The 13,574-nt window shown below is 44.3% G+C and overlaps 1 protein-coding gene across 1 annotated transcript in view; it reads left to right on the top strand.

The window, feature by feature from the left end:
- Positions 1-13,574, top strand: part of fam135b (family with sequence similarity 135 member B) — a 51,186-nt gene that overhangs the window by 123 nt on the left and 37,489 nt on the right. Inside the window, exon 2 of the mRNA XM_056426455.1 lies at positions 10,047-10,126. Within this exon, the coding sequence (XP_056282430.1) occupies positions 10,047-10,126 (80 nt within the window). The remainder of the gene's footprint in view (positions 1-10,046; positions 10,127-13,574) is intronic.

The following is a 13,574-nucleotide window of genomic DNA, read 5'->3' on the forward strand; positions in this document are numbered from 1 at the left end:
ATTTTTGTTTGTGTTGCTCGGCTTCACAACTGGCAACTCGGCAAAATTACAGAGGATATGAGTGTTGACTGCTGACTAAGGACACATTTTAATATCTCATATAGATATTAAAATCTCTCTATATATAGAAAGATATATAAAGATATCAAAACATATAAATATATATATATATATACAACAAATAATTTAATAATTTAAAAAAATTCAATACAAAATATAAAAAGTTATAGATATATACATTGTTACGGCCTCTCGGTTGTCTAGGGATGCACAGGCCGTAACATCCAAATAATAAGGGATATAGCTAAGGGGTAAGCAAAGGAGGCGGACAATAAAATGAAATACTTAAGCAAAATAAGGAATATTTATTTAGCGGAGATAAGGGTAGACTGAAACAGAAACAAAAAGGCTTCAGGGTCTCCAAGGCCAACACAACAAAACCCCATGCTAACTAGAAAACAAAATATCCCACTGACCTAGAAGAAAAGAAAAACAATACTGAGCTCCCTGACTGACCACAAGAAAGCCAGAGAACCCCGACACAGCTTGACCCGACAATACACAAATGGTGGCCTACACTTAGGCACCATGCCACAGAATGGTTAAGCTCAGAGGTCAAGACACAGAGAGAGACACACTTGCTTTCAGGGTGTATATAAGCCCCGCCCACTGATTATGTAATTCCTCTCAGGTGGTGTTGCTCCAGGCGTGCCAGACCTGAAAGACATAGCTCCACCCTCTTCCTGGAACAGGGCTGTCTCAGTCACAGGATGTAACATACATATAGAAACACTTAAAATAATAAATACAGAAATTTGGAAATAAATATATTATATTTTATTTTTATAAAATTCAGTAGTTCATGAGAATTTTCAATATAAACTTTGGTTATTGATGGAATAATTGCAGACCAGATGGACTGCTTTGGCTTAAAAATATAGATAAAATACACCATCCCTTTCCTGTAGATCCCTATAGTACATTAAAACGATAGATGAATGCTAATTAAAATATGCCACATCTTAAAATGATGAAGGTACAATATAATTTATTGAGTAAATTAAAGTACGACTCGGTACATTTAAAAAACAACAACAACAAAAAACATAAAATCAGTTCTCCGAGCTGGACGTTGTCAGGCGTGTCTGAGAAATACCCATAATCCCCTGCAAATGTATGTCAGGACGTCAGGGGGTTTAATGAAATGTAGGCATGGCTGTTCAGAGGACAGATTCATCATAATAATAATAATAAAGTATGAATTTAAACGTGTACTTTTCCCAGTTGAGTTTTTCATAATATTCTGTGACATAAAAACAAATTGCAACGTTCATCCTGCTGTGTTGCTGCAAGAAGATTAAAACCTCTCGTCGGGTGCCGGCTTTATGAAAATGATTTTCCATCTCCAGAAGAGGACGGGCCGAGGCTTAATCGTGGTAATCCCTTCAGCCGAGTGCACTAATGTGTGTTTGTACCAGCGGCAAAACTGCTATGAACCTCCAGTTTGAGTTCTACCATTAAGTATACCAGACACCCATTTAGTATGTCCCCATATATATATATATATATATATAAATATATATATATATATATTTATATATTTATAAATAAATAAAAAATTAATAATATATAAATATATATATTTATAAATGAATACAACTATTAATATATAAATATCTATATACATATATAAATATATATATTTATTAATATATATATATATTTATCTAAATATATTTATATATACATATATATATATGTATTAACATATACATATATTTAAATAAAGTATATATAAATATATTTAGATAAATATATATATATATTAATAAATATATATATTTATATATAAATATACACATATATATATATATATATATAGTATGTAAAACGCAGTATGTTGAAAATACCATCGTTGTCCCACTGCATCCGTTCCCATTTCACAGAACAAGTCGACATACTTTTCTGGCTCTTCAGACCCACGATCCTCGAGAGGGTCAAAGGTCAAAGGTGCAATATTATCACACAGTAGTTTGTCCTTATTGAATACTGCAAGGAAAAGCATGTATTCCTTTCCGCTCCCCTATTCAAGCTTATTTTTTGCCGTGTGTGTACAGGTTGTAAAGCCACATGTGTTAGATGTGATTTCAGGACACATACAACATGAATTGAATTGAATTGAATTAGTAAAACAGGAAGTAAAAAGCCTCGCGTCCCGATGTGAAGATGAAGCCCTGCAGACTGACACCGGTTCAGCGACTTACTTCTCACCACGCAGCGAAGCAATTAGTGCAATCGATAGGAAGCCCGGGACCAGACTGAGGGAGCGACGCAGAGGCACACTTTGAGGGATTACATCTCAGTTTGAGAAGCCGTTTAGTTTGATCTAATGGAGATAAAATTAGAGACTTAGATTGTTTCAGATACTCCAATCACAAAACCAGCTGCACTTTCTTCGGCAATATAACTTTATTTTGCCAACAAAATGTCAAAGTTTGATTGTCCTCCTGCATCAATAACCATATTTTATAAATGTATATATCTATATATATATATATATATACATATATAAAATAATATTTATTTATTCATTTAAAAAATATCTATCTTTATTTATTTATTAAGAAAATGTATATATATATATTTATAAAAAGAAATACATATATATAAATATCTATTCAAAAATATCTATATGTATTTCAAACTATCTATTTTGAAAAAAATATATATATACATTCATTAAAAAATATATATACAAAAAATATATATACATATTTATTTTTAAATATGTATTAAAAATATGTGTATTTATTTAGAAATATCTATTAAAAAATATCTATTTATTTAAAATATATATATATATATATATATATATTAGTGCTGTGAAAAATAACGTGTTAACTCAGTTAATTAAATCACAGGTTTAACTAGTTTATTTTTTTTAACGCATTTAACGCATGCGCAGAATGAGCTTTCAATCCGTCTGTTGTTGGTCGTCTCGAACCAGCAGCATGTCATTCTGTCTCTAGTGTCACGTTAACACGACTCCGATCTCCGTCACTTGCACCCCTCGGCTCGCGCAGCAGAGCTCGGATGCTGGCGCGCGCACTGGTGAACGATGCACTCTCAGTGTCACGCATTGAGCGATGAGACTCCGCATTTTGTTCTTACTCACGCACCCCGCCACACAATTTCTTTCTGAAAAAAAAACTCTCGACTCTTAATGTTTAATGGTAGGTGCTCAATATGTTTATCGCGGCAGGGCAAGAGAGGTTTGTTTGGTGAACAAAGAAGGTGACGGGTGGGGTGACCCTGTTATTTCCCACAACTGGAGGGGGATAAGCGAGAGTTCTTTATTGTCTCATGTCTGTGGTTGATCATGGACCGAGCGGCCAGCTGCTGATCACTCACTCAACGGACAGACGGTGCGCCGAAGACCCATTTTGACGCAGGAAAAACCCTGAATGTATATATGGGATTAATCATGATTAATCCACAGAAACCTGTGATTAACCTGATTACAAATTTTAATCGTTTCACAGCCCTAATATATATACATTATTTAGTCTATAAAGTCTATAAAACCTCCGCTGTAATAGGTAGAGGATTAGTTTCTGACCAGTGGACCTACTTCATCCCATAAACAGCCCTTATGTATTTAAGCTGTCCCAGTGACCTTCGGTCTGGGATGCTGTGTAAATAATTCTGATGAACGTCAGCGAGACGTTTCACGCCTCACAGCCTCTAATAACCTCATGCCATGGGATCAATAGCTTCTTTGCCTTATCTTTAAATGTTTGCTCGTTTGTAGTATTCTACCACAAGTTCCCATCTGCTGCTTTTAAATAGAGGTTTATGATTATGTGTTTTCCATTATTGATAACCATTTTGCCCGTAAACCCTTTTAAAAATGTCAGCAACATTTGTACATTTCATGTTTGATTCTGTTTGACGTGAATTCGTTAACTTCAGGTCATCACGTCTTCATGACGTGAAGAAGTACTTCTGAAGCTTGAAAGCTGAACGTCTGTATTCCATCCAGAGATGACACGGACACTCCCGTTCAAAAGTCTGGGGTCACTTCGAAATGTCCTTATGTTTCAAAGTAAAGCTCTCTTTTTATCAATGAAGATAACATTATATGAATCATAAAGACTCAGGTGTATATACACTACTGTTCAAAAGGTTGGGGTCACTCAGACAATTTGGTGTTTTCCATGAAAACTCACTTTTATTTGTCAAATTAATTAAAAAATTTATATAAAATATAGTCAAGACATTGACGAGGTTAGAAATAAAGATTTTTATTGTAAACATTAATGTTGTTCTTCTTGTGGCTCAAAGGAAGGCCAGTTGTATAGCTTCTCTCAGCAGCATAACTGTTTTCAGCTGCGCTCACATAAAAAGGGTTTTCAAGGGTTAGAGGGGTTAGAGGGTCAGGGGGTTAGAGGGTTAGGGGGTTAGGGGGTTAGAGGGTTAGGGGGTTAGGGGGTCAGGGGGTTAGGGGGTAAGAGGGTTAGAGGGTAAGAGGGTTAGAGGTTAGGGGTTAGGGGTAAGAGGTTAGGGGTAAGAGGTTGGGGGTTAGAGGCTTAGAGGGTTAGGGGGTTAGGGGGTTAGAGGGTAAGAGGGTTAGAGGTTTAGGGGGTTAGGGGGTTAGAGGGTTAGAGGGTTAGGGGGTAAGAGGGTTAGAGGCTTAGGGGGTAAGGGGGTTAGATAAAAATCAAAATGGCGCTGTGCCAACGGCTGCTTGTTTCAGTAGTGGCGTTTTGCTTTTATTTTATTGTCTTTTTTGCACTTTTCCTCTCTTTCTTTTCTTTTCTTTCACGTTTGTCTTAGTTACGGTCGGACACTGGACCATAACTACTTTTTTCGATAATTCTACTGTGGCTTTTGTTCACTTTGTCGTGAGTATCGGAGAGCCACAGCAAAACAATGACGGGGACCGTCGTCTACTCGCGTGCTCAGCTGATCGCTGTGCAGGCGAAGCTTCTGCCTGGAGAAAGACCTGTGATCCCGCTGGAGCTACGGAGAAGGGCTCGCGGTTGCAGATCGGGTGTCAAGCGGAGGGCTAAACGAGGAGATACAAACCCTCGGTACCGTCGATCATAACGGGAACGTGAGGTCTTTGGCGAATAAGACGGATGAGCTCGGCGCTGGTAATGTCTGAGAGGATCTTCCGTGAGAGCAGCCTCTTGTGCTTCACTGAGACGTGGCTACACGCGGACTATCCGGATCACAGCGTCTTTGCCCGGCTTCAGGACTGTTCGGGCTGACAGAGACGCTTCACAGAGCGGTAAGAAGAGGGGGGGCGGGATCGCTGTTTATGTGAATGAACGGTGGTGCCACCCGGACCATGTGTGCGTGAAGGAGCGCTTCTGTAGCCCGAACATTGAACTGTTGGCCGTGGGGATGCGCCCGTACTATTTGCCGAGAGAGTTCACGTCCGCCATTGTGGTTGTCGTGTATGTGCCGCCATCAGCTGACGCTGAGGAAGCTGTGGACACCATCCACTCCACTGTGTCTGCTCTGCTGAATCATCAGCCTGGAGCATTCATGGCTATCACTGGCGACTTTAACCACACCACATTGGAAAAAGCTCTGCCAACCTTCCATCAATACATAGACTGCCCAACAAGGAACAATAAAACTCTGGACTTGCTGTATGCTAATACTAAGGACGCATACAGCGCCACTGCCCTTCCCCCCCTCGGCAGGTCTGATCATGACCTGGTCCGGCTGACACCCAGGTATGTTCCTCTGGTGAAGAGGCTGCCGGTGACCACCAGAACTGTGAGGAGGTGGTCTCTGGAGGCTAACGACGCTCTACAGGACTGCTTCGAGTCAACGGACTGGGATGTGTTGTGTGGACCGCATGGGGAGGACATCAACAGTATGACCGACTGCATCACGGAATACATCAAGTTCTGTGAACACACCACCATCCCATCACGGACTGTGCGCTGCTTCCCCAACAACAAGCCCTGGATCACCAGGGACATGAAGAAAGCTGCTTTCAGGTCTGGAGACAGGGATGAGCTGAGGAAAGCCCAGCGCAACCTAAAGGTGAAGCTCAGGGAGGGCAAGGACTCCTACAGGAGGAAGCTGGAGGCCAAACTCCAGCTGAACAACACAAGGGAGGTGTGGTCTGGCATGAAGCAGATAACTGGCTTCAAGGTGGGAGGGAGACAGCCAGGGGGCTCCCTGGAGAGGGCCAACTGTCATGATCTGGAGTTTGTGTTAGTTTTGTGTCTTGTTTGGAAGTCCTTGTGTCGTCTGTCTCCCTGTGATTGTCTGCCCTGGCCCTGATTGTTTCCTTCTGTGATTGCTGGCCCCGCCCTCATTGTGTCCACCTGTGTCTCGTTCCCCGTTGTCCAATCCTCTCACCTTGCCTGTGTATGTAAACCCTGTTCGTCTCATTCCCAGTGTGGCTTCGTACTGTTTGGTCCGTGTGTTTTGTCGTCCTGTTCTGGTTTCTTGGAGTAAAGATTGTTTTGTGCAGTAATGTCGGCGTTTGGGTCCTCTCTCGTTATGACAACCTGGACTGCCGATGACAGAACGAAGCCACCAAGAATGGACCCAGCCTTCAGTTTCCACTGCACGGTTCCTGCCGGGCCAACTAAGTTTCAGGTACTTCTGGAGGAGATGTGGGAGTCCCTCGGGCCCGTGGTCCTGTGCGGCTCCAGTCCCGAGGTTCCGTCACAGGCTCCAGACCCGAGGTTCCAGTCCACGATGTTCCAGTCCCCGGTGTTCCGTCGCGGTTCTGGTCTGGCCAGCCTTCCATGAGGTGCATCTCCACAACATGTGGAGTCCCTCCGGCCCTTGGCCCTGTGCCGGCTCCAGTCCCGATGTTCCGTCACAGGCTCCAGACCCGAGGTTCCAGTCCACGATGTTCGGTTCCGTCACAGGCTCCGGACCCTGAGGTTCCAGTCCACGATGTTCGGTTCCAGTCCTGACAGGCTCCAGACCCTGAAGTTCCAGTCCCGATGTTCCAGTTCCAGTCCCCGGTGTTCCGCCGCCGGCTCCAGTCCCTGGGTTTCCGTCACCGGTTCCAGTCCACGATGTTCCGGTTCCAGTCCCCGGAGTTCCGTCACCGGTTCCAGTCCACGATGTTCCGGTTCCGTCACAGGCTCCAGACCCTGAAGTTCCAGTCCCGATGTTCCAGTTCCAGTCCCGGTGTTCCGCCGGCTCCAGTCCCTGGGTTTCCGTCACCGGTTCCAGTCCCTGGTGTTCCGCCGCCGGCTCCAGCCCCCGATGTTCCAGTCCCCGGTGTTCCGCCTCCTTCCCACCGGCCCTGGTTCTCCTCATCCGCCTCCGTCCCGGTCAGTCACAGTTCCCGTGTTCCGTCCGTCCATCCCGGTTCCCGTGACCGTCCGTCCAGCCCTGGTTCCCCATGTCTGCCGCCTGGTCCTGGTCCCACAGAGCCCCCATCCCCACCCCGGTACCCTGGGACTTCCTCCTGAGCCCGGTCCCTAGCTCCCGCTCTTGTCCTCCGGCCCGCCTCCAGAGCGCCTCGGCCTGGTTATCGTCCTGCCGCCCGCCCCCCCGGGCTGCTTCTGCAGCCTTGGACCATCCTCCGGCTCCCCTCCACCCACCCTTGTGGAACGCCGTCTGGAATTCGTCCCTTGAGGGGGGGGTACTGTCATGATCTGGAGTTTGTGTTAGTTTTGTGTCTTGTTTGGAAGTCCTTGTGTCGTCTGTCTCCCTGTGATTGTCTGCCCTGGCCCTGATTGTTTCCTTCTGTGATTGCTGGCCCCGCCCTCATTGTGTCCACCTGTGTCTCGTTCCCCGTTGTCCAATCCTCTCACCTTGCCTGTGTATGTAAACCCTGTTCGTCTCATTCCCAGTGTGGCTTCGTACTGTTTGGTCCGTGTGTTTTGTCGTTCTGGTTTCTTGGAGTAAAGATTGTTTTTGTGCAATAATGTCGGCGTTTGGGTCCTCTCTCGTTGCGACAACCTGGACTGCGCATGACACCAACGAGCTGAACTGTTTTTTCAATAGGTTCAGTTCACAGCCCTCTCCTGTCTCCTCCACACATCACACCTCCCCCTCTGTCCCCCCTGCTGAGCTGCACATCCACCGAGCCCTCAATAACAATGGGCTCCTCCACCCTCCCCCCTCTCTCTGTGACGACTGACCAGGTGAGAAGACAGCTGGAGAAACTACACCAGCGCAGAGCTGAAGGTCCTGATGGCATCAGCCCCAGGGTCCTAAAGACCTGCGCCACCCAGCTGTCTGGTGTCCTGCAGCGCCTCTTCAACCTCAGCCTGAGGCTGGGGAAGTCCCGGTGCTGTGGAAGACGTCGTGCCTGGTCCCTGTCCCCAAGAAGTCAACACCATCTGGCCTCAACGACTACCGACCGGTCGCCCTCACCTCCCATGTGATGAAGGTGCTGGAGAGGCTGGTCTTGGCCCACCTCCGGCCGCAGGTGAAATCGTCGCTGGACCCTCTGCAATTTGCTTACCAGCCTCATGTGGGAGTGGACGACGCCATCATCTACCTGCTGCGAGCTCAGTCGCACCTGGATGGAACCGGTGTCTCTGTGAGAGTCACTTTCTTTGACTTCTCCAGTGCATTTAACACCATCCAGCCACTGCTGCTGAGTGAGAAGCTGCGGTGGCCGGTGTGGGCCGTCCACCATCTCCTGGATCACTGACTACCTCACAGGCAGACCACAGTTTGTCAGAATGGGCGTGTGCTGTCTGGAACGGTGGTCAGTGATGTTGGAGCCCACAGGAACTGTTCTGTCTCCTTCCTCTTCACCCTGTACACCAGTGACTTCCAGTACAACACGGAGTCATGCCATCTGCAGAAGTACTCTGATGATTCTGCAGTGGTCGGTGTATTAGGGATGGACGGGAGGAGGAGTACAGGGCAGTGGTGAGTGACTTTGTAAAGTGGGCGATGAGAACCACCTGCGGCTGAACGTGGCCAAGACCAGAGAGATGGTGGTGGACTTCAGGAGGAGGCGACAGCTCCTACACCTCTGAGTGTCCTGGGAGTGGACGTGGACATGGTGGAGGAGTACAAGTACCTGGGCGTCTCCATCGACAGCCCACTGAACTGGAAGGCCAACATCAACGCTGTGTACAAGAAGGGATGAGTCGACTCTTTTTCCTGAGAAAGCTTGATCCTTCAACGTGTGCAGCAAGATGCTGGAGTTATTCTACCAGTCGGTTGTGGCCAGTGTGCACTTTGCCATTGTCTGCTGGGGAGCAGCATGGGCGACACCGGCTCACTTTATTTGTCAAATTAATTAAAAAATTAATATAAAATATAGTCAAGACATTGACGAGGTTAGAAATAATGATTTTTATTGTAAACATTAATGTTGTTCTTCTTGTGGCTCAAAGGAAGGCCAGTTGTATAGCTTCTCTCAGCAGCATAACTGTTTTCAGCTGCGCTCACATAAAAAGGGTTTTCAAGGGTTAGAGGGGTTAGAGGGTCAGGAGGTTAGAGGGTTAGGGGGTTAGGGGGTTAGAGGGTTAGGGGGTTAGGGGGTTAGGGGTAGAGGTTAGAGGGTTAGGGGTTTAGGGGTTAGGGGGGTAAGAGGTTAGGGGTAAGAGGGTTAGGGGTTAGGGGTTAGAGGTTAGGGGTTAGGGGTTAGGGGTAAGAGGTTAGAGGTTAGGGGTTAGAGGGTTAGAGGGTTAGGGGTAAGAGGTTAGGGGTTAGAGGCTTAGAGGTTAGGGGTTAGGGGTCAGGGGTTAGGGGTAAGGGAGTTAGAGGGTTAGGGGGTTAGAGGGTTAGAGGTTAGTGGGTTAGGGTTAGAGGTTAAGGGTTAGGGTTTAGGGTTTAGAGGTTAGGGGGTTAGGGTCAGAGGTTAGGGGGTAGAGGTTAGGGGTTAGGGGGTTAGAAGGTTAGGGGGTTAGGGGGTAAGAGGGTTAGAGGCTTAGGGGGTAAGGGGGTTAGATGGTAAGAGGGTTAGAGGCTTAGGGGGTAAGAGTGACTCGCCCTGAAACCTGACATGTTAAAATATCTGTGACATAGCATTGTTATCCTGTGGTAGGAAGCTGGACTCAACAATGAGGTGTGGGTGTCGCCCCCTACAGGTTCTACCAGGTACGCGCCGGGCTGAAGGTCTCACCTCGAGTGCCCCACAGGTTGATCGTGACGACGCTAGACAACACAGGTAGGGAGGACACACTGACCCTCGAGAGACAACGGTACCCTGACGTCTGCAGATACAATCTCATGATCTTGTAATATTAGTTTTCAGTTATCACATTAAATGTTTCTGCCCTTTTTCTTGGTTTCTTTTGCAGTTGATTTGTGTCTCTTCACTCATCTCAGTGGTTGGTTAGCATCCTATTGCAGTCGCTTGGACTCACATACGAGTTGTTTGGCATTTTATGGGTCATTTTGCATCCTTTTTGTGGTTGTTTAACATATTATTGCAGTCGCTTGGAGTCACATAGGAGTCGTTTTGTATTTCATGGAACATTTTGTATCCTTTTTGTGGTTGTTTAGCATCCTATTTCAGTCGCTTGGAGTCACATTTTTTGTATTGGATTAGATTCAATTTATTGTCATTGTATAGAGTACAGGTACAGAGGCACATAGCAGTTTTTGGGTCATTTTGCATCCTTTTGTGGATGTTTAGGGTCTTTTTGCAGTTGTTTGGAGTCATGTCGGAGTTAGTTTGCATTTTTGGGTCATTTTGCATCCTTTTTGTGGTTGTTTAGCGTCTTATTGCAGTCGTTCGGACTCACATAGAAGTTGTTTTATATTTTATGGAACATTTTGCATCCTTTTTGTGATTGTTTAGCGTCTTATTGCAGTCGCTTGGAGTCACATACCAGTTGTTTAACATTTTTCGGGTCATTTTGCATCCTTTTTGTGGTTGGTTAGCGTCTTTGTGCAGTCGTTTGGAGTCCCGTATGAGTTGTTTAGCATTTTTAGGATAATGTTGTGTCCTTTTCTGGTTGTTTAGGGTCTTATTGCAGTAGCTTGAAGTCATGTGGGAGTTGTTTTGCATTTTGGGATTATTTTGCATCCTTTTTTAGTCGTTTAGCATCTCTTTGCAGTCTTCTGAATGACACGGTAGTTGCTTTGCATCTTTTTTGTCGTTTTGCATCCTTTTTTTGTTGTGGTTTAGCATCTTCTTCCAGTCGTGTGGAGTCACATAGGAGTTGTTTAGCATTTTTCGGGTCGTTTTGCGCCTCTTTGTGGTCATTTTGCATCCTTTTGTGCTTGTTGAGGCCCATTCAGTCATTCGTTCATGTAAACGGTTGAATAGAAGTCATAAAAGCCGAACACAAGAAGACTGATACAACCAATGGTGTTTCAGCCTCAGTGGTCCATGTCTAAAGGACCGAGTGTGAGAACTCCTGACACAGGAACTCTTTTCACGACCTCAGTAAACGTCTGAATTACACACACACACACACACACACACACACACACACACACACACACACACACACACACACACACACACACACACACACACACACACACACACACAGTGTTGTTCACGCTCCTCTTTGAAGTGTACGTGAAAACAGTTATTTCTGTGTTCTGTGGTTTTAAGTACACAGTAGTCATTTCAAAGTATGTGTGGAATATTGACAACTTCTACAACCTTCTCTGGATTGTAGTAATCTCACAGATTCTTGCCTTCATGTCTTTTTTTAGTTTATTTTTTAAAGATCTGTGGATTCAAAAGAACTACAATCCACATTTGCCAGAAAAAAATAAATAACGACATACCTCAGCACATGTTTATTGGGACGCAATGAATTCACCTTGAAGAAAACCCATTCGTATGAACTGTGGGTAGAAAGACTGAGAAAGAACCAGATGGATAATTGTTTTATAATTAACTGTACATTAATTTAACGCTTTGTTTATGAATCATAGTGGTGGGAATGTTATGGCTCAATTATTTTAAGACATTTGTCTTTTCATCTTTTGGGGTTGAACACTGACTCTCAGAACATCTTGAGTCTCTCATATCTCCCAAAACCAAATTTTCCATTTTCTTTGGACTCAAACATAATTGAATTTCATGTTATTTCTTGATAATTGTTCATCTGCAAATTGAAAAAATAAAAAATAAAACATCCGTTCTTAAAGTAGCAAGAGTTTTCATCTTGGTCTCATAATGAGGGAATTAAGACTCGATGAAGAAAATGACACAACAAGCTTGACATGTGGGCGTTTTGCAGTAGACAATAGAATGATCATCTTAAAATGCTGTTCTTCGGAAAAAAAAGAAATTAATAACATAAATGTGTTGTGTAATTATACAATATTTACAATAAACTCATTTGCAAATCCTCTCTTAATTAAAATACTGGAGATAAACACGCAAATAAACACGCAACCGACGAGACGAACAGGAATCTCAACAGCGCTTCGCTTCACGCTCCGGTAATTCATAAATACATATTATTATTATTATTATGACATGTTGCATTCATGTGGCTCAGAGCTTCTGGATCTCCGACAGTGCAGCAAGACCTTTCTCAGTAATAACGGCTATTTTTAGCTTGCCATGACTCGAGCGCTGTGTGTGTGTGTGTGTGTTTGTTTGCCTGTGCTTGTGAGGACCTGTTCCTATTTTGAGGACATTCTGGATTGTGAGGACATTTTAAGGGTCTCGGGTATTCCCATTCCCTAATAACAATAGATTGCAGTGGAACTCATAAACGTAGCAGCTCGCGGTCGTCTATTTCTAGGGCGCCGTGACTCGAGCACCGTGTGTGTGTGTGTTTGTTTGCCTGTGCTTGTGAGGACCTGTTCCTATTGTGAGGACATTTTGTATTGTGAGGACATTTTAAGGGTCTCGGGAATTCCCATTATCTAATGGGAATAGATTGCAGTGGAATTTATAAACGTAGCAGCTCGCGGTCGTCTACTTTTAGGGCGCCGTACCCTGAAGGTGCAGATCAACCCGATGGTGAGGAATGGAAGGGCGGCCATCGTCCAGCTGGAGGACGCGTCACCGCTTATTGCATCCATACACTAACAAACCTGCGTCATTCATTCACTTTATCGTTTTTAAAAAATTAATAAAAAATTCTAGCCAAATGTGATGGAAAACTGACCTTGAATGAGTGAAATATCCAGCATGACAATATTTATTTTGTATTATATATATATATTATATATTATATATTTTTATTTTTTAACTAACATTTTGTGGAAATGCTATCTCTTCAAATAAAAAACACTTTAGTAAATCAATATTTAATTAAGTGGCTTTCTTTGTCCATGAAGGCAACATAGTGGCTAATTGTACTGTTAAAGAGTTACTTTTACTCCATTGCAAGTTGGTGGGAATGAACCTACCACCACATTCATACTGACAATATGTACTACTACATTTCTCTTGATGTTATAACCCTATGTTCCATAAACAAGGTCATTTAAAAACCCCGAAAAATGCTCCAAAAGAAATAAAGCCGTGCATAAGCATCCGTATATTTGGTGGATACGGAGGAGCACTGCGGCAGCGATACTTATTATTATGCTAATTAGCAGGCGGCGGCGGCCCCGCCCCTCTGCAGATCCTTCCTCAAGGTCACGTACTAAAGTGCAGCTCACTCTCAGCCCTCCGGCCCGCCACAGGAAAC

This window comes from Pseudoliparis swirei, chromosome 1 (genome assembly GCF_029220125.1).
Source record: "Pseudoliparis swirei isolate HS2019 ecotype Mariana Trench chromosome 1, NWPU_hadal_v1, whole genome shotgun sequence".
NCBI classification, from domain to species: Eukaryota; Metazoa; Chordata; class Actinopteri; order Perciformes; family Liparidae; genus Pseudoliparis; species Pseudoliparis swirei.